The sequence below is a fragment of the Ovis aries genome, chromosome 2 (genome assembly GCF_016772045.2).
Source record: "Ovis aries strain OAR_USU_Benz2616 breed Rambouillet chromosome 2, ARS-UI_Ramb_v3.0, whole genome shotgun sequence".
Taxonomy (NCBI): Eukaryota; Metazoa; Chordata; class Mammalia; order Artiodactyla; family Bovidae; genus Ovis; species Ovis aries.
The window spans coordinates 113,494,025-113,516,859 of NC_056055.1; the positions used below are offsets into that span (position 1 = coordinate 113,494,025).

General features: G+C 40.2%; 1 protein-coding gene across 3 annotated transcripts in view; it reads right to left on the bottom strand.

Moving 5' to 3' along the window:
- OCA2 (OCA2 melanosomal transmembrane protein) overlaps window positions 1–22,835 on the bottom strand; it is a 339,669-nt gene that overhangs the window by 277,978 nt on the left and 38,856 nt on the right. For 2 of the 3 annotated variants that reach the window (XR_009599263.1, XM_060409587.1), the window contains exons 2-3: window positions 12,742–12,925; window positions 7,819–8,088 (exon numbers count right to left, since the gene is read on the bottom strand). Coding sequence is in view for 2 of the 3 variants with exons in the window: in XM_060409587.1 (XP_060265570.1) it covers window positions 7,819–8,088; window positions 12,742–12,755 (284 nt within the window). In the remaining variant the exon portion in view is untranslated. The remainder of the gene's footprint in view (window positions 1–7,818; window positions 8,089–12,741; window positions 12,926–22,835) is intronic. The other variant, XM_004004469.5, reaches the window with a different exon arrangement.

Consider the following 22,835-nt stretch of genomic DNA (forward strand, 5'->3'; position numbering starts at 1 on the left):
AAATAATTCCATTCACCATTGCAATGAAAAGAATAAAATACTTAGGACTATATCTACCTAAAGAAATTAAAGACCTATATTTAGAAAACTATAAAACACTGGTGAAAGAAATCAAAGAGTACACTAATAGATGGAGAAATATACCATGTTCATGGATCAGAAGAATTAATATAGTGAAAATGAGTATACTACCCAAAGCAATTTATAGATTCAATGCAATCCCTATCAAGCTACCAGGTATTTTTCACAGAGCTAGAACAAATAATTTCACAATTTGTATGGAAATACAAAAAAACCTCGAATAGTCAAAGCAATCTTGAGAAAGAAGAATGGAACTAGAGGAATCAACTTGCCTGACTTCAGGCTTTACTACAAAGCCACAGTCATCAAGACAGTATGGTACTGGCACAAAGACAGAAACATAGATCAATGGAACAAAATAGAAAGCCCAGAGATAAATCCACGCACCTATGGACATCTTATCTTCGACAAAGGAGCAAGAATATACAATGGATTAAAGACAATCTCTTTAACAAGTGGTGCTGGGAAAACTGGTCAACCACTTTTAAAAGAATGAAGCTAGAACACTTTCTAACACCATACACAAAAATAAACTCAAAATGGATTAAAGACATAAACCTATGACCAGAAACTATAAAACTCTTAAAGGAAAACATAGGCAAAACACTCTCCGACATACATCACAGCAGGATCCTCTATGACCCACCTCCCAGAATATTGGAAATAAAAGCAAAAATAAATAAATGGAATCTAATTAAACTTAAAAGCTTCTGCAAAACAAAGGAAACTATAAGCAAGGTGAAAAGACAGCCTTCTGAATGGGAGAAAATAATAGCAAATGAAGCAACTGACAAACAACTAATCTCAAAAATATACAAGCAATTCCTGCAGCTCAATTCCAGAAAAATAAACGACCCAATCAAAAAATTGGCCAAAGAACTCAATAGACATTTCTCCAAAGAAGACATACAAATGGCTAACAAACACATGAAAAGGTGCTCAACATCACTCATTATCAGAGAAATGCAAATCAAAACCACAATGAGGTACCATTTCACACCAGTCAGGATGGCTGCGATCCAGAAGTCTACAAGCAATAAATGCTGGAGAGGGTATGGAGAAAAGGGAACCCTCTTACACTGTTGGTGGGAATGCAAACTAGTACAGCCACTATGGAGAACAGTGTGGCGATTCCTTAAAAAACTGGAAATAGAACTGCCTTATGACCCAGCAATCTCACTGCTGGGCATACACACCGAGGAAACCAGAATTGAAAGAGACATGTGTACCCCAATGTTCATCGCAGCACTGTTTATAACAGCCAGGACATGGAAGCAACCTAGATGTCCATCTGCAGATGAATGGATAAGAAAGCTGTGGTACATACACACAATGGAGTATTACTCAGCCACTAAAAAGAATACATTTGAATCAGTTCTAATGAAGTGGATGAAACTGGAGCCGATTATACAGAGTGAAGTAAGCCAGAAAGAAAAACATCAATACAGTATACTAATGCATATATGTGTAATTTAGAAAGATGGTACCGATAATGCAGATGAGAGACAGCAAAAGAAATACAGATGTATAGAACAGTCTTTTGGACTCTGTGGGAGAGGGAGAAGGTGGGATGATTTGGGAGAATGACATTGAAATGTGTATAATATTATATATAAAATGAATCACCAGTCCAGGTTCACTGCATGATACTGGATGCTTGGGGCTGCTGCACTAGGACCACCCAGAGGGATGGTATGGGGAGGGAGGAAGGAGGGGGGTTCAGGATGGGGAACACGTGTATAACTGTGGCAGATTCATGTTGATGTATGTCAAAGCCAACACAATATTGTAAAGTAATTAACCTCTGATTAAAATAAATAATTTCTTTTTAAATAGCAAAGGAAAAACAACTAGTAATGTATGAGGAAACTCACACGAGGTCATCAGCTGATTTTTTAGCAGAAGTTATGCAGTCCAAAAGAGAATGACCTGATATATTCAAAGTGATGAAAGTGAAAAACCACAACCAAGAATACTCTACCTGGCAAGGCTTTCATTCAGATCTGATGGAGAGATCAAAAAATTTACAGACAAGCAAAATCTAGAAGAGCTCAGCACCATCAAACCAGCTTTATAATAATTATTTAAGGGACTTCTCTAAACAAAAAAGGAAAGGCCACAACTAGAAATATGAAAATTACTGAAGGATAAATCTCATTGGCAAAGGCAAATACACACAATGTAAGAGATCAACTATTTATAAAGATAGTAATAGTTTAAAAGAAAAAGTAGAAAATCACCAATGTCCACAATAAGTTAAAGGATACACAAAGCTAAAGGATATAAAATATTATGTCAAAATGTAAAAGTTTAGGGGGGAATAAAAGTTCAGTGTTGTTAAAAACATTCAAGCTTAAGAGATTAATAACTTAAAGTAACCATGTATATATAGATAGATTGTTCCATGTAAAACTCAAGTTCTAACGAAAAATCTACAATAGATACACAAAAAAGAGAAAAAACATGAACACCAAAGATAGTCATGAGATCAAAAGTAAAGAGAGTTTTTATAAAAGAAAAGAACAAAAAGAACCACAAAAATGACCCCAAAACAATTAATATCATAAAAGTGTAATAAGTACATGTCTATCAATAACTACTTAAAAGATAAATGCATTAAATATTCTAATCTAAGAATGTAAAGAGCCTGAATGTATTTTAAAACAACACCCATATATATTCTGCCTACCAGAGACTCATTTCTAAAGACACACACAGACTGAAAGGGAACAGGAAAAAAAGTATCTTATGAAAATGGAAACAAAAAGAAAACCAAGGTAGGAAAACTTAAACAAAATAAACTTTAAAACAAAGAGCTGTCATAAAAGAAAGAATGATATTACATAATGATCAAGGAATTAATCCAAGAAGAAAATGTAGCAATTGTAAATATATATGCATTCAACATCGGTTGCCTAAATACATACATCAAATATTAACAGATATAAAGGGAGATACTGACAGTAGCACAATACTAGAGAACATTAACACCCCACTTAGATCAATGGACAGACCATCCAGACAGATTATCAATAAGGAAATGCTGGCCTTAAACAACATATTAAACCAAATGGACTTAATAGATATCCATAGGACATTCCATCCCAAAGCACCAGAATATACATTCTTTTCAAGTGTACATGGGACTTTCTCCAGGATAGCTCACATGCTAGGTCACAAAACAATTTCAATACATGTAAGACTGAAATCATCTTTGCCAACCACAACTCTATGAGACTAGAAATCAACTACAAGGAGAAAAAGAACAAAAAACCTGCAAGAAATAAAACACATAGAAACTAACCAATATGTTACTAAATAAGCAATGGATCACTGAAAAAATCAAAGAGTAAATAAAAAAATACCTGGAGACAAATGAAAACAGAAACACAATGATCCAATATCCATGAGATGCAGCAAAAGCCATTCTAAGAGTGAAGTTTATAAAGAGAGATGCCTACTTCAGTATAGCAGAAAAGTCCCAAATAAACAATATAAGCTTATGCTTAATGGAACTAGAAAAATATGAACAAAACCCAATGTTAGTAAAAGGAAGGAAATAATAAAGATCAATGCAGAAATAAATGAAATAAAACCAAAATAAGCCAATAAAAAGATCAATGAAATTAAGAACTGGTTCTTTGAAAAGATAAACAAAATTGACAAACCTTTAGCCAGACTTATCAAGAAAACAAAGAGAGGGCCAAAGTCAATAAAATCAGAAATGAGAAAAGGAGAAGTGATAGAAATTCAGAAGATCATAAGAGATTACTACAATGAAATGAACAACCTAGAAGAAGTGGACAAATTCCTATAAGTGTACAATCTCCAAAGACTGAGTGAATAAGAAATATGAACAGATAAATTATCAGTAATTAAACTGATTTAGTAATTTTTTAAAACTCCCAAAAAACAAAAGCCCATGACCAGATGGCTTTGCAGGCTAATTCTACCAAACATTTAAGGGAGCATTAACATCTATCCTCTCAAACTATTCTTTAAAACTGCAGAGGAAGAAAACTTCTGGACTCTTTCTACAAGGCCAACATCACTCTGATACCAAAACTAGGCAATGATAGCTTTTAAAATTAAAATAAGAAAATTACAAGCCAATATCGCTAGTAAACAGAGATACAAAATCCTCAAAAAAATATTAACAAACCAAATTCAAAAATACATTAACAAAATCATGCATGATAATCAAGTGAGTATCCCAAGAATGCAAGGATGGAAAAATCAATCAAGATTATACATCAAAAAAACAAACTGAAGAATAAAAATTATATGACCACATCGATAGATGCAGGAAAAAGCTTTGGACAAAATTCAACATCTATTCATGATAAAAACTCTGAACAAAGTGAGTATGGAGGAAACATACATAAACATAGAAAAGGCCATATCTGAAAAGTCCACAGCTAACATCTTTCTCAATGGTAAAAGCTGAGAGCATTACTTCTAACTTCAGGAACAAGACAAGGATGCCCTCTTTAACCTCTATTATTCAACACAATGTTGAAATTCATAGCTACAGCAACCAGGCAAGAAAAAATTTTTAATGCAAATAGAAAATGTAGAAAGAAAACTGTCACTGTAGAAGACATGATACTGTAAATAGAAAATCCTAAATATGACATCAAAACTCTACTGGAACTTATCAACGAATTTGATAAAGTGGCAAGATATAAAATTAATATATAGGAATCTGTTCATTTCTATATACTAACAACAAACTATAAAGGTAGAGTGCTGAATAATTTATGCTTCTGAACTGTGGTGGTAGAGAAACTCTTGAGATACCCTTGGACAGCAAGGGGATCAAATCAGTCAATCCTAAAGGAAATCAACACTGAACATTCATTGGAAGGACTGATGCTGAAGCTGAAGCTCCAATACTTTGGCTACCTCATGTGAAGAGCCTACTCATTGGAAAAAATCCTTATGCTGGGAAAGACTGCAGGCAAAAGGAGAAGAGGGTGGAATAAGATGAGATGGTTGGATGGCCATTGATCATCAACTCAATGGATAAGAGTTTGAGCAAACTCAGGGAAATAGTGAAGGACAGGGAAGCCTGGTGTGCTGTAGCCCATGGGGTCACAAAAAGTCAGACACAACTTAGCGACTGAACAATGACCAACAACAAACTATCAGAAAGAGAAAACAAGAAATACCATTTATAATTGCATCAAAAAGAATAAAACATCTAGGAATGACTCTAGCCAAGAAGGTAAAAGACCCACACTTATTAATGAAAGATATTCAAGATGACACAAACAAATGGAAAGATATATCGTGCTTATGGATTGGAAGAATTAATATTGCTAAAATGACCCAAGTATTAATGTTAATACTACCCAAGGCAATCTACAGATTCAATGTAAGACCTATCAAAATGCCAATAGCATTTCCCATAGAATCCCATCTAAAATTTGGATGGAAACATAAAAACCCCTCAATAGCCAAAACAAACTTTAAAAAGAGCAAAACTGGTGTATCACACTTCTTGGCTTCAAACTATACTACAAACCTACAAAAATCAAAACAGCATGGTACTAGCACACACACACACACACACACACACACACACACACACACACACACAAGATACATAGCTCAATCAAACAGAAGAAATGAAAAGCTCAGAAATGAACCCACACTCAAATGGGCAATTAATCTATTATAAAAGAGGCAAGGGTATACAATGGGGAAAAGATAACCTCTTCAATAAATAATAGTGGCAAAACTGTACCTCTACAAGCAAAAAAAAAAAAAATCGAACTAGACTACTTCCTCATACCTAGCACAAAAACAACAACAACAACAAAAACTTAAAATGAATTAAAGAATGCATGTAAGAATTAAAGATTTTAAAATTTAAAAAATAAAAAACTAAAAATAAAAAAAAATAAAAAATAAAATAAAAGTGAAAAAAAAAATAAACATTCAAGCCATTTTCGGAAAAAAATAAAATAAAATAAAATGAATTAAAGACTAAGTGCAGGGCCTGAAATCATAAAATTATAGAAGAAAGCATAGGCAGTATGCTCATTGACATCTGTCTTGGCAATATTTTGGGGGATATGTCTTCTCAGACAAGGGAAACAAAGTAAAAATAAATGTACACATCAAAGCTTTTGCACAGTGAAAGAATCTATCAACAAAACAAAAAGGCCACCTACTTAATGGGAGAAGATATTTGCAAATAATAGATCCAAAAAGGAGTTAATATCCAAAATATAAAAAGAATTCACACAGCTCAACATCAAAAAAGCAAACAATCTGATTGAAAAATGAGCAGAGTACCTGAATAGATAATTTTCCAAAGAAGATATACAGATGCCCAACAGACATGTGAAAAGATGCTCAACATCACTCATCATCAGGGAAATGCAAGTCAAAACCACAAAATGAGATATCATCTCAGGCTTGTCAGAATGGCTGTCATCAAAAGTCTACAAATATCAATTGTTGGTAAGGATGTGGAGAAAAGGGAACCCTCATACACTGTTGGTGGGAATGTAGAATGATGGAGCCATTGTGAAAAACAGTATGGAATATGTTTTATTAAACTAAACTAAAAATGTGTGTGTGTGTGTGTGTGTGTGTGCGTGTGCACTCAGTTGTGTCCAACTGTCTGCAGTCCAATGGACTGTATCCCACCAGGTTCCTCTGTCCATGGAATTTTCCAGAAAAGAGCACCAGAGTGGGTTGCCATTTCCTATACCAGGGGATCTTCCTGACCCAGGGATCAAATTCATGTCTCTTGTGTCTTCTGTGTTGGCAAGCAGATTCATCCACTTTTGTGACAGGCAACCTTTGTCTGCCATGCCCTCAATAATCTACTCCAGGTGTTCACGTCCGTGTGTGATCCCATCCCCTACATTGTGGGTACAACCTAGTGACTCATCCTAACAAACAGAACACAGTAAGAGTGATGGGGAGTTACTTCTATGATTAGGTTACAAAGGACTGTCTCTCATGCTAGCCTTGATGGAGCAGGCCACCTGGCAAGGGACTGAGACTTAGACCTTAGACCATCTGCCCAGGAAGAACTAAGTCCAGCCAACAATGACGAGTTTGGAAGCAGACCCGACCCACTTGAACGACAGTCAGCCTCTGCTGACAACTTGTTCTCAGCCTGTGAAAGACCCTTAGGTGGAGGATCCAGCTAAGCAATGCTGATTTCTGACTCACAAAACTGTAAGGAAACAAACATGTCATTTTAAGATGCTGAATTTTGGAATATGTAGACCCAGTTTCAGTTCCTGGGTCGGGGACATCCCCAGGAGAAGGGAATGGCAACCCACTCCAGTATTCTTGCCTGGAGAATTCCATGGGCAGAGAAGCCTGGCGGGCTATAGTTCATGGGGTTGCAAAGAGTCAGACACGACTGAGTGACTAACACGTTATCTGACACTAGATAACTAACACACTCTTCTTTCCTGTGTATCTATATCCTAATTTTAATAGCTCTAAGAAAAACTAACCAGTTTGTACACAGTTGATGAGGCCAATCTGATTTCTATCTTTGTTACCTTTTGGATTTACATTAGCCACATTTTAGAAACAGCATTCATTCAAAACGGGCCAGGAAAGTGATCTAGTGCTGGAAAGAGTCCTGCAGAATATCTGGAAATTTTTCCCACAAAAAAAAAAAAAAATGTAAAGGAACTATGTTCATGGAAATCCAGTATTTGTGAATTCCACATTCATAAGGTAAAACTGTTTTAAACTCACCACCGTTCCTTGAGGCATGAGCCAAAATCCTGATCCACAGGAGCCCAGCAGCTCTGCCCAGCAGCCCCATTGTGGTAGGGGCTCAGGGAATCTGCCTTGCCAACTCCTTGCTGTGGCCTGTGGTTGCTGGTGTTGAGTTCCACCAACCCTGATCCTCCCAGGCCAGCACTCGTGGGAGCAGATGTCTGATGTAGCTCCATCTCCAGCATGCCAGAGGTTAGCCTGCCATCTTTGTTCTCTAGGTGCATGTTTCCGTTGCCACTCCTCTCACTGGGGTCAAACAGAAAGAAACTGCTGTTGATAAAAAGCAAACTGGGAATATCATTTGCACCTTGAGTAATTTATACTACTGAATGGTATAGTAAAAAGACCTCTTATAACAAGGACTTTATCATGTTTCAGCATTCTAATATCTAATATTATATTCCAATGTATGCTCATCTCCAAGGATGAATATTTTAGCATATTTCACACTAGCAGTGACCTAACTATTCAACAACAAAGTATTAATTAGGGTAAATTGTGATACTTTCACAGTATAAAACACTATTCAAAAATAAACATCTAAATATCTAAAGATATTGTTAATGGGAAATGTTTAAAATGTGGTAAACACCACTGGTACAATGGGATATATCTCTTGCAATAAAAATGTTGCAGAGAGGAAGCCAATTCTGACTCCACTTTGGAAATTTTCTTTGACTTGCTTTTCATTGCTTTTGTTATTATAATCATAAATAATGGTTTGCCTCAAAGAACCCTGCCTGACTGTAAACTAAAGTGCCTTTGTTCAGCTCATGAGAGACAATCTGTCCCTGCTCAACTGTGAATAGGAGATTAACACACCCCTTCCTCTCCCCTAAGCATGGGTGGCTGTGACCGGCACACTCAGCACAGCTGAGAGGAGCTACCCCACGTCCAAGGTCAGGGGCAGAAGCCAGGATGACCCCACGCCTGAAGGGCGGTGGCCAAGAGGAGTTACCCCACGCCTGAGGTCAGGGGCGGTGGCCAAGAGGCGTTACCCCACACCCGAGGTCAGGGGCAGCGGCCAGGAGGAACAACCCCACATCCAAGGAGTGGTGACCGCACGGGCGCAGGAGAGCCTAGAGGAGCTATCCCATGTTAAAGGTCAGGAAGGGCAGCAATGAGGAGATACCCTTAGTCCAGGGTAAGGAGGAGCAGCTGCGCTTTGCTGGAGCAGCCACGAAGAGATACCCCACGCCCAAGGTAAGAGAAACCCAAGGAAGAAGGTACGTGTTGCCAGAGGGCATCAGAGGGCAGACACACTGAAACCACACTCACAGAAACTAGTCAAGCTAATCACATTAGGACCACAGCCTTGTCTAACTCAATGAAACTAAGCCATGCCAACGGGGCAACCCAAGACAGAGGGGTCATGGTGGAGAGGTCTGACAGAATGTGCTCTACTGGAGAAGGGAATGGCAAACCACTTCACTATTCTTGCCTTGAGAACCCCATGAACAGTATGAAAAGGCAAAATGATAGGATACTGAAAGAGAAACTCCCCAGGTCAGTAGGTGCCCAATATGCTACTGGAGATCAGTGGAGAAATAACTCCAGAAAGAATGAAGGGATGGAGCCAAAGCAAAAACAATACCCAATTGTGGGTGTGACTGGTGATAGAAGCAAGATCTGATGCTGTAAAGAGCAATATTGCATAGGAACCTGGAATGCCAGGTCCATGAATCAAGGCATTTTGGAAAAGGTCAAACAAGAGATAGCAAGGGTGAACGTTGACATTCTAGGAATCAGTGAACTAAAATGGACTGGAATGGGTGAATTTAACTCAGATGACCATTACATCTACTACTGCGGGCAGGAATCCCTCAGAAGAAATGGAGTAGCCAGCATGGTCAACAAAAGAGTCCGAAATGCAGTACTTGGATGCAATCTCAAAAACGACAGAATGATCTCTGTTCGTTTCCAAGGCAAATCATTCAATTTCACAGTAATCCAAGTCTATGGCCCAACCATAATGCTGAAGAAGCTGAAGTTGTATGGTTCTATGAAGACCTACAAGACCTTTTAGAACTAACACCAATAAAAGATGTCCTTTTCATTATAGGGGACTGGAATGCAAAAGTAGGAAGTCAAGAAACACCTGGAGTAACAGGCAAAGTTGGCCTTGGAATACAGAATGAAGCAGGGCAAAGACTAATAGAGTTTTGCCAAGAAGATGCACTGGTCATAGCAAACACCCTCTTCCAACAACACAAGAGAAGACTCTACACATGGATATCACCAGATGGTCAACACCAAAATCAGATTGATTATATTCTTTGCAGCCAAAGATGGAGAAGCTCTATACAGTCAACAAAAACAAGACCAGAGCTGACTGTGGCTCAGATCATGAACTCCTTATTACCAAATTCAGACTGAAACTGAAGAAAGTAGGGAAAACCACTAGACCATTCAGGTATGACCTAAATCAAATCCTTTATGATTATACAGTGGAAGTGAGAAATAGATTTAAGGGCCTGGATCTGATAAATAGAGTGCCTGATGAACTATGGAATGAGGTTCGTGACATTGTACAGAAGACAGGGATCAACTCATGTACACCCGTGGCTGATTCATGTCAATGTATGGCAAAACCAATACAGTATTGTAAAGCAAAATAAATTAAAAATAAAATTTGTTTTTAATGTGAAAAAAAAGAAATGCAAAAAAGCAAAATGGCTGTCTGGGAAGGCCTTACAAATAGCTGTGAATAGAAGAGAGGTGAAAAACAAAGGAGAAAAGGAAAGATATAAGCATCTGAATGCAGAGTTCCAAAGAATAGAAAGAAGAGATAAGAAAGCCTTCTTCAGCGATCAATGCAGAGAAATAGAGGAAAAGAACAGAATGGGTAAGACTAGAGAGCTCTACAAGAAAATTAGAGATACCAAGGGAACATTTCATGTAAAGACGGGCTTGATAAAGGACAGAAATGGTATGGACCTAACAGAAGCAGAAGATATTAAGAAGAGGTGGCAAGAATACATAGAAGAACTTACAAAAAAGATCTTCACGACCCAGATAATCACGATGGTGTGATCACTCACCTAGAGCCAGACATCCTGGAATGTGAAGTCAAGTGGGCCTTAGAAAGCATCACTACGAACAAAGCTAGTGGAGGGGATGGAATTCCAGTGGAGCTATTTCAAATCCTGAAAGATGATGCTTTGAAAATGCTGCACTCAATATGCCAGCAAATTGGGAAAACTCAGCAGTGGCCACAGGACTGGAAAAGGTCAGTTTTCGTTCCAATCCCAAAGAAAGGTAATGCCAAAGAATGCTCAAACTACCGCATAATTGCACTCATCTCACACACTAGTAAAGTAATGCTCAAAATTCTCCAAGCCAGGCTTCAGCAATACATGAACCATGAATTTCATGATGTTCAAGCTGGTTTTAGAAAAGGCAGAGGAACCAGAGATCAAATTGCCAACATCCGCTGGATCATGGAAAAGGCAAGAGAGTTCCAGAAAAACATCTCTTTCCGCTTTATTGACTATGCCAAAGCATTTGACTGTGTGGATCACAATAAACTGTGGAAAATTCTGAAAGAGATGGGAATACCAGACCACCTGACCTGCCCCTTGAGAAATCTGTATGCAGGCCAGGAAGCAACAGTTAGAACTGGACATGGAACAACAGACTGGTTCCAAATAGGAAAAGGAGTACGTCAAGGCTGTATATTGTCACCCTGCTTCTTTAATTTATATGCAGAATACATCATGAGAAACGCTGGGCTGGAAGAAACACAAGCTGGAATCAAGATTGCCAGGAGAAGTATCAATCATCTCAGATATGCAGATGACACCACCCTTATGGCAGAAAGTGAAGAGGAACTAAAAAGCCTCTTGATGAAAGTGAAAGAGGAGAGTGAAAAAGTTGTCTTCAAGCTCAACATTCAGAAAACAAAGATCATGGCATCCGGTCCCACCACTTCATGGGAAATGGATGGGGAAACAGTGGAAACAGTGTCAGACTTTATTTGTGGGGGCTCCAAAATCACTGCAGATGGTGATTGCAGCCATGAAATTAAAAGACGCTTACTCCTTGGAAGAAAAGTTATGACCAACCTAGATAGTATATTCAAAAGCAGAGACATTACTTTGCCGACTAAGGTCCATCTGGTCAAGGCTATGGTTTTCCTTTGGTCATGTATGGATGTGAGAGTTGGACTGTGAAGAAGGCTGAGCGCTGAAGAATTGATGCTTTTGAACTGTGGTGCTGGAGAAGACTCTTGAGAGTCCCTTGGACTGCACGGTGATCCAACCAGTCCATTCTGAAGGAGATCAGCCCTGGGATTTCTTTGGAAGGACTGATGCTAAAACTGAAACTCCAGTACTTTGGCCACCTCATGCGAAGAGTTGACTCATTGGAAAAGGCTCTGATGCTGGGAGGGATTGGGGGCAGGAGGAGAAGGGGACGACAGAGGATGAGATGGCTGGATGGCATCACGGACTCGATGGACATGAGTCTGAGTGAACTCCGGGAGTTGGAGATGGACAGGGAAGCCTGGCGTGCTGTGATTCATGGGGTCGCAAAGAGTTGGACGCAACTTAGCAACTGAACTGAACTGAACTGAACTGAACACCTCTCCCCTAGAGATGTTTTGTAAGATTGAATACCCTTTCACTTTACTTCCCCACTGCCTTTCCCTCTTTATTCTGCCTTTCAACTTTATTTCCTCATTGCTTCTTTCTCTCTGACTCTACAAAAGAACCTGGCACCCAGACCCCAACAAGTTGGTTATTTTGAGTCACGAGCCTGCCATCTTCCCAGTCAGCTGGCTCCCTGAATAAAGTGTCTTCCTTGTCTTAACATCTTGCTTGTAATTACTGGCCCATCATGCGGCAAGCAGAGGGAGCTTGGACTTCGTAAAACCTAGAATATACACTCCAGTACTCTTACCTGGAAAATCCCATGGACGGAGGAGCCTGGTAGGCTGCAGTTCATGGGGTCGCTGAGGGTCAGACACAACTGAGCGACTTCCCTTTCACTTTTCACTTTCATGCATTGGAGAAGGAAATGGCAACCCACTCCAGTGTTCTTGCCTGGAGAATCTCAGGGACGGGGGAGACTGGTGGGCTGCCATCTATGGGGTCACACAGAATCGGACACAACTGAAGTGACTTAGCAGCAGCAGCAGCAAAATATACATAAGACAGAAGACCAGAAGGTCATAGCCTCCAAAGTATGGCTACTTCTGTGTGATAGAGATACAGATGATTACGGCTTTCTTCTTTGTCTTCATCTAGGATGTGACTTTAACAATTTTCCCATCTAGCAAATTAATACACTTGCAGTAAGAAAACAATAATGAAGTAGGAAATAGAAGGTCTCCAGGTTAGAAATTTATAGCGACCCTTCTGCTTGCATTCTTGAGTTAAAACACAGGTGGGCTTCAGTTGAGGAATTTACAATTAGCCAGCCTCCTCTTTGCATTTCTTGAGATAAGAGATAGATGGTCTCCAGTTGTGGAAGTTAGAGCCAACCAAAAAACAGGGTAAATAGTCAGTCTTACCTCAAGGGAATAATCATGGCAAGGACAACCCTGTCTGATAAGGGAGACACTACACATGTAAAAGGCTCCTAGGAGTCAAAAGTCAGAGGATTAATTCCAGGCCATAATGAGTCTTGCTCCTCCCAGAAGCCTTCACTTCGAGACCCATCTTGGCTGGGGTGTGCCCCAGCGGAGAGTCCTTCGACAAATTAACCAAGGGGAACAAAGCAAGGTGATTGGCCTGAGTGAAGACAAAGACCCAGAGAACTACCTGTTTACAAAGGATTCAAATTTCCCAAGGGTGTGACTCTTTTGAGTTTGCCCATGCACATTTCCTCATGCACTTTTCTTTTCAATAAACTTTTTACTTTACTCTTTATCTTCTGCCTCCTCACCTGAATTAGTTCTTGACTGGGCAAGCAAGATTAGGGACCTTAGCCCTAACTGCTGGCTCCTATGGTCCAGTGGTAAGGACTCCCAGACTAGGAAACTAAGACCCTGCTTCCAGCTACCACTTGCTGCTTCTTGCTGCAAGCTGCTGCTTACTGCTACATGCATCTGGAATCAATAATTCCTACTATAAAAATGAGAAAAATCACTATACTTGCAAGGTTATGGTGTCTTACTTTGGGGATTATGTTTTAACCTTTTATCATTCTACTTGTTTATATAATAGTTGGCAGCATCCCTCAACCCCACAATTACCTGTGGTTGGAAGCAGAACGGTTTGCTATCAAAGGTTGCTCTTGTCAACTACAAATTGGTACTTGCCTGTCCACTACAAATTGGCACTTGCTGAGAACATTTGCTAGTGACTGAACAAGGCATTTGTCATCTGCCTCTGCAGAGATTGAACCCTGTAGCTTTTGACCTTCAACACCCCCTGAGAGAGTTCAGGGTGGAGTGAGGCACTCTGTGTTCCAGGGGATCTGGTAGAATAGGTATTTAGAAAATTAGTTATTTTCAGGAACGGATTTCATGATCCCAATCCTTGTATCTCTTCATAGCTAGAAAATCACTAAATCCCTTCACAGGGAACATCAGCTCCTCGTTGATAGGGCCCACATGGGGTCTCATTGATAAGATGGCTTGTTATGTAGACCTCACAAACAAAGAATAAATCACAGTGATCTGTGAGACTGACCAAATTGCCCAAATGGCATGCTGTTATCTCACTGGCTCCTATCTTCTCAAAGCTGTGAGACCACCAGATTCCAGACTTCCAGCTACATGACCATCCCTTCAGAGAATTTTTCGTTGGTGGGGTATAAGAAGGACTCCATCACATCAAAAGGGAGAATGCCGGCTCTCCTTAAGGGCCAGTCACCTGCTCTTTTCCCTCTAATAAACCTCCCTTTTCTTGCCTGACTGCCCAGCTCGCTTGCTCTCTTTCCTGTGCACTCATCTTATACTCAGGACTAACAGAAACCTTTTGTAAAGTAAGCACTTGGTGGTGGTGGTGGTGGGGGTGGTTTAGTCACTAAGTCATGTCCAACTCTTGCAACCCCATGAGTAGCCTGCCAGGCTCCTCCGTCCATGGGATTCTCCAGGCAAAAATACTGGAGTGGATCGCCATTTCCTTCTCTTATAAATGGAGCTTACTGGCATCGACCTCACTGGGCCATTAAGGGGCTCAAGAGAGACAAAGACTCCTAAAGTTCTCAACACAAGGCTTGGTACCCAGGAAGTTTTCTACACAGAATAAGTTCACTGTGAGCAATGACCAGGAACACTCCTTGGGGCCTGCAGGGTTCCCTGAGAGAAAGGAGCAGAGTGCCCACCTCCCTTGTCTGACAGAGGGCCAGAAAACACTGGCGTACACGTTCCCTTTGAGAAAGTGAATTCTGTCTTCTCCAAAATCTTATATACTGACCTTCCCTGGCTGCCTCTTTGGAGCAGTCTCTCAGAGCTCTCTGAGTTTTTGTCTCCTGGGCTGTAGTTCTCTTTCTGCTCCAAATAAAACTTAACTTGCAGCTCTCAAATTATGCATATTTTTAATTGACACTTTGAAGCCAAAATCACTGTGAGCTATTGTTGAATAGGATTTGCAGCACTGGGAAGCAATGTACACACCTGTAGGTGGAATGAGAGCAATTCATGGGTCCACCACTCCTTGTCATTCAATTCACAGAGGCTTGCAATGCCCTATGATCACAAATTCTGGAGGACCCAGGATGTGTGGGAGTTCCAAGCAAGTATAAAGTAAGTGTGCTTTGTCTAAAACTGAGTAAGTGGAGTGTTGACAGCCCAAGAGTCCATACATTCTAGTGGAACAAAAATTTACAAGTACAGAAAGGCAACAACTTTTGAAGAAACCCAAATAACCATGGAAGTTTTAGTATCTTCTTATTGCTATTATTTCCCTGCTTTCACCCACTATTTACATTGACAAGATGACTTACTCATCAGTAAGCAGAAGTCAGAAAATGTTGATAGAATGTACTTGTAGCAAAAGGCAAAATAAAAATGTTAGAGTTAGTTTGACACAATGTTTCCTTGTCTGGTAAAAACAAACTCCATATGCACATTAAAGTCAGAAAATACAAATTATGCAACTTTTGTGATTCCCTCTACAAGTTAAAAACTCTCACATTTGTATTTTAAACTGGTGCTGTACAATATAAAGATGAACAATAAAATTTATGCTAAAAATTTACGTTTAATTTTTCTTTAGAATCATAATATCAAGTAGCAATTTAATACACCATGAAAAATTGACAGACTATGAAAGAAAAGAAAATCTGTATATTTTAATAATATTAATGGTATTTTTCCCATTGTTTGAACAAGGGGCCCACATTTCATTACACACTGGGTCTCATTTGCTCCCCTTCAGAGAATTATCCTCTTAGCTCTCCACTGCCTTCTTCTTTCCTCCCTAAAGTACTCCAGGCGCCATTGCAATACAGCATCCACCCTTACCTCATGGCTACTGTCTTCCCGGCATGTCTCTTCATTTTTTGAAGATCTGAGACCTAGCTGTGATCACTGTCTCTCACTCTCTCTTCCACCACGTCCCCTCCATGACTACACTTGCTGCTATTTTTTGGCTTAACCATCCACTTCCTGGACTCTCAGCTACTTAAGTGCTTCACCAGCAGGAAAATTACCTGCTTCCACATCAGCCAACACCACCACGTTCTCATTCCCCTTTCCCAACTGAGATTTTGTGGTCCAGCAAACACCCTCCTTTTACTTGCTTTCTCTTGTATTCTGTCAAGCTTGCCTGTTATATGAGTTTTCTATTACTGCTTAATAAATTACCATAATAATAGTAGCTCAAAGCAACACACATTTATAATCTCAGCATCTCAGTGAGTCAGGGACAAGGCTTAGTTCAATCTTCTGCTTTGGAACTCAAGAGTCATTCAGTTAGGAATCAGCTTCCAAGATAACTCAGTTGGCAGAATTCACTTCCTGGTAGCTATAAGACTGAGGACCTAGCTTCTTGCTGGCTATTGACTGGAGGCCACATTTACTTCCCACAGGCTGCCTACAGCCATGGAGTAACAGCCCATCCATCACCTCTGCCATATTCCACTGCTTGGAATCCAGTTATAGGTCAAGGGCAAGCGGTCATCACACATGAGTGTGAATACCAGGCAGTGGGGATCATGGAGGTCATCCCAGAGTCTATCTGCCACCCATGGCAAGACCTCAAACATGGCTCACCCACCTTGAGCCACCAGTTAAATGGCTGAATGTGGCCATAGAGAACCCTGGGTCCTGCTGTTGGTCTTATCTGACCTCCACATGCAGGATTCTCAATGGGCTCAGCACTTCCCAGCAATCTTAATGCATCTCCCAAGGCAATTTTCACTCCTGTTCTCCTCCATCTCCTTCCTCAAACCCATATATATCTTCCCATTTTTCCAGTCTCAGCCACTGACTTTGCCTCATCCTTTCCTCACTGAGGGAGTCAGCCAGGATCCAATAAGGAAACCTGTTCTGTGTACATAAACACAGAAGCTGGTTTCATAGGAGGTGGACATGCTGAAAAGCTAACCAGAGGCCAGAGATTAGCACCAGCAGGAGACCTCCACCACCATGGCTGAGAGACAGAGGGAGAAGATGAATGCAGGAACCATGGAGGGGAGGCTTTCTGGTAGGAGCTGGAGCCCCAGAAGAGATGCCTCCTAAAGCAGGGTGGCACAAAGCAAAGTACTGGCCTGTCCTTTCTTCCCTTCCCCAATCCCTCAACAGACTCTCCTATTGGCCAAACTCAGCAAAAAGTTGCTGACCACAGAGCCTGAGCCAGAGCCAGACACTGAGATTCAGGGAAGAACACAGCAAGGGCAAGGAATGTCTCCAAGAGAAAAAAGTTCCACACTGACAAAATGAAGCAATTAGAATAAAGTACCCAGCCTTCCAAGGACATGCCTGCCTGCAGCCCTACCAGGTGCCCTGGAGACCTCCCACTCTCACCTGCTTCAATTGCTTTGTTACAATTCTATTCCTTGTCTCCTGAATCATTCAGGCCAGCATGCAAACATATTGTCAGCACTAAAAAATTACATCTGAGGATTTGTGCTTCCAGGAACACAGAGTAGAACTATTTTTCCCTCTTCTTCCTATGAAGTACAAATAAAAATCTGACATTTTGTGTAAAACAATTTGCTAAGAAGTTGTTCTTATTTCAGTAAGAAACTCTGAAAGGTGGGCAGAAGAGGGCAAACAGGTTAGTTAGGGGCCCGGGAAATGACACAGCAGTGAGACTGTGTCCTTGGATTTTTATCATGTCTCATATATCCCAGGCAAGGTGCTGAAGAAGTCAGCAACCTAGAAATACCAACAGATGTAGATCAAAAAAAGCCCTAAGAAAAGCCTGTCCTCTCTAGCCAAAGAAACATGAATGCAGCAGCCTAGTAGGTTAGAAAGCTTTTAGACAATAACTACTGTAGCCAAACACTGCAAACCAACATTCAATGAGACAGCAAAGGCCAAGTGGTAAACCTAAACTCCCACCCTCACCAGGCTGTAATAAGCAGACCAGTCTCCCATCCCCACTGGAGTGGTGTCTAAGAAAGCACATAGAGAGATGGCACATTCATCTGTCCTGGGTACTAGGAAGTCCAACCTCTTCCGTATACATGCCCCCTCATGTAGGTGGAGACCATGAATGGGGAACCTGAACTTCAGTCCCACCTTGCAATAAGGGAAACTCTTTGCCCTTGTTATTGCAGTGTCAGAGGAGGCCAAGTGGAGAGTCAGAACTTTCACCACTGCAATAACGAGGCCACCTCACAATTGTGTCCCTGGAGGCCACATGTGGAGCAATAATGAGGTGGCCTAATCCATCCCAGCTAAGAAGGTATCAGCAGGGGCTCAGTAGGGAGCTCCCACACCACCATCCAGAAATAGCAGGGAATCCTTCCCTACCTTGATACCAAGGTAGGCTAACTGGGGAACTTGGATTTCTAATCTTACCTGGCAGGAATGAGGCAGTACCAGCCCTTCTGCTGAAGTGATATCAGAGGAAACCAGCTAATCAGAAGGTTTAAATAGGAATTGGAGCTTCACAATACTCAAAATGAGCAAGTTTCTGTCAAAATCACCTGTCACAGTGACAACCAAGAAAATATCAACTTGAAAGAAAATAGATGATAATACCAAGATGATGAACAGGGTCACCTGGTGTGCTGCAGTCCATGGAGTCCTAAAGAGTTGGACATGACTAAGCAACTGAATTGAACTGAACCAAGATGATAGGGATGTTGAAATTATCTGACAATGATTTTTAAGACAACCAAAATGCAAAATGAAAATGTTTCAAAAGGCAATAACAGACACAATTGGAACAAATGAAAAAATAGAAAATCTCAGCAAAGAAATAGAAAACCTCAACGAAGAAAAGCCAAATGGAACTAAAAAGCACAATAGCAAAACTTAAAAATTCAATAGATGGGTTCAAGAGCAAAGGGGAGGAAAGAGAAAAGAACAACTGAACTGGGAGTTAGAACAATAGAAATTATCTAATACAAACAACAGGAAAAAAAATTAACAGACCCTCAGACCTGTGGGTCTATGACAATAGGTATAATCTTCATGTAATCAAAATTCCAGAAGGAAATGAGAAATACTATGTAGCTGAAAAAGTATTTGAAGAAATAAAGGCTGACAAGGCTTCTTCCAGCCATGTGGGCCCTGTAAAGCCTCCTCTGGCCTCGTGGGTCCTGGCAGCCCAAGTGCCACTCCAGAAGGGGCTCCTCTGGCCAAGGGTCCAGCTGGGCCGAGGGCCATCCCCCTCAAAGTCTTCCTCCACCTGCACCAGCCTGTGTGGGTATGTTTTTGAAGGCTTATGCCCTGCTGGTCTCCATGGACACGTGTGATCTGGACCAGCTCCAGGAACAGACACTAGTGAGAGGAACACACAAGAGGTTGGTCTCACACAGTGGGCCCAGAAACTACTTAGAGTAGTTTCTACTACTGGGAAGGTGTTGGTAGACTGCAGCTCACCACAGGGGCAAGGACACTGACAAGAGGAGGTACTAGGAAATTTTTTTTTAATGGCAAGAGTTTGACATTTTATTAAGAAACATCCTTTTATTTTAAATGGTAGTATAAAAATTGTATATATAATGTAGATTTGTATAGGTATACATACACATAAATGCTCACACACACACACAAACTTGCTCATCAGAATCAAACCCTATTTTGTTAAAATCCTAAATAAAAAAGAGAAGTATATTTGTTATCCTAAAACATACTGTATATAAAGCTGTCAGACAACTTGTAAAACTGAAACTGTTTCAAGAAGAAGGTAGGCACCCCACCTATCCTTTCTCTGGCCTAACACAAATGGTCTTGGCAGAAGGACAATACACAGGGCAAAGCCAGAGAAGGAAGCTGCTATCATTACTATTGACAGAGCAAGATACCTGAAACCAGTGAGGAAGCACAGGATACAGATTATGAGAAAATATGTGGTAGGGAAGGAGGGGAATAGAAAGAGGAAAAACAAGGTCCATAAATTAGAAATGACCTACTGATTAAGTTCCAGTGCCTGGAAAAGACTCAATGAAATAAGAACAAAGGAGTCACAGAAGCAGAAGTAGTTAGAGGGAAAGAGGAAGCAAGAGAGACAGGGAATCACAATTTCCTGCCATTAAGAAGCCAAATTGCTGTGTAGTAAGAGTCTAGAGTTTATGGATATCACCTCACCTCCTAATATTGGAGGGGCTTGCAAAAAAAAAAGCAGCACCAGAGGTTCAAAGCTACTAAAGTTGAAGTCACATGTTTTTGCTCCTGGTCTCTTGGTAAATATACTGGCACAGGAAATAGAGTACTAACTCAGAAGGGGAAAATATCACATAAAATGGAAATAGATAAGAGTTTAGAGCAGCACATAGGTGTTCTTGATATGTATTCCATTCTAAAGTTCCTTTTTTGGCCATACAGAGATGTCTACACACGGAGTAGAGAACAGGAGGCCATTCCCCAGTAAATCTGGATGAAAACCAATTTCCACTCAAAATTAAACTTCTGGGAATGGTTCTCTTGGTAACCATGCCAGGGGTCAGGCCTGTGGTTCTATGGAGGAATCACCAAGTACAAGCTGTTGGACTAACAGAGAACTTCATGTGCCAGTGAATATTTATCAGTGTGAGGTCCCGTGGAGATCCTCATGTAGGTACCAAGACCTGACTCCATCCACCTGCTTGCAAATTCCAGTTTTGGACACTTCAGACAAAACAACCTGTAAGACAGAAGCACAGCCTCATCCATCAAGAAAAATGAGACAGCAAAAACTATGTCACATAAAAAGGAGCAAGGTAAAACACCTACAAAATAAAATAAGTGAGGAGAAGATAGGCAACCTATCGGAAAAAATATTCAGAATAACGATAGTATAGATGATCCAAAATATCAGAAATAGAATGGAGGCACAGATGCAGAAAATACAAGAAATTTTAACAAGGACCTAGAAAAACTAAAGAGCAAACAGTGATAAACAGCACAATAAATAAAATTTAAAATACACAAAATTACCTTAAATGTAAATGGATTAAACGTTCCAACCAAAAGACACAGACTGGCTTAATGTACACAAAAACAAGGCCCACATATATGCTTTCTGCAAGAAACTCATTTGAAACCCAGAGACATATACAAACTGAAAGTGAGGGGACAGAAAAAGATTCTGTGGAAATCAAAAGAAAGCTGGAGTAGTAATACTCATATCAAATAAATGAGACTTTAAAATAAAAACCATTAAAAGAGAGTAATGATCAAGGGATCAATCCAAGAAGAAGATATAAAAATTATAAATATTTATGCATCCAACATAAGAGCACCTTAATACATAAGGCAAATGATAATAGCTATAAAAGGGGAAATTAATAGTAACATGACAATACTGAGGGGCTGTAACACCCCATTTATACCAATGGATAGATCATCCATACAGAAAATAAATGTGGAAATACAGGTTTAAATGACATACTAGACCAGATAGACCTAGTTGATATTTATAGGACATTCCACCAGAAAGCAGTAAAATACATTTTCTTCCCAAGAGCACATGGAACATTCTCCAGGATAGATCACAGCTTGGGCCACAAATCAAGCAATGGCAAATTTAAGAAAACTGAAATCATATCAACCACCTTTTCCAACAACAATGCTATGAGATTAGAAATCAATTAAAGGAAAAAAATTTTTTTTCAAGAAAAAACATGGAAGCTAAACAACATGCTATTAAATAACCAAGAGATCACTAAAGAAATCAAACAAGAAATTTTAAAAATCTATCAAAAAATGATATTGAAAACATCATGGCCCCAAACCTACCAGTTCAGTCACTCAGTCATGTCCAACTCTTTGTGGCCCCATGAACTGCAGCACACCAGGCCTCCCTGTCCATCACCAACTCCTTGAGTCCACACAAACCCATGTCCATTGAGTTGGTGATGCCATCCAACCATCTCATCTTCTGTTCTCCCCTTCTCCTCCTGCCCTCAATCTTTCCCAGCATCAGGGTCTTTTCAAAGGAGTCAGCTCTTCACATCAGGTGGCCAAAGTTTTGGATTTTCAGCCTCAACATCAGTCCTTCCAATGAATACCCAGGACTGATTTCCTTTAGGATGGACTGGTTGGATCTCCTTGCAGTCCAAGGGACTCTCAAGAGTCTTCTCCAACACCACAGTTCAAAAGCATCAATTCTCCAGCACTCAGCTTTCTTTACAGTCCAACTCTCACATCCATACATGACTACTGGAAAAACCACAGCCTTAACTAGACGAACCTTTGTTGACAAAGTGATATCTCTACTTTTTAATATGCTGTCTAGGTTGGCATAACTTTCCTTTCAAGAAGTAAGCGTCTTTTAATTTCATGGCTGCAGTCTCCATATGCAGTAATTTTGGAGCTCCCCAAAAATAAAGTCAGCTACTGTTTCCGCTGTTTCCCCATCTATTTGCCATGAAGTGATGGGACCAGATGCCATGATCTTAGTTTTATGAATGTTGAGCTTTAAATCAACTTTTTCACTGTCCTCTTT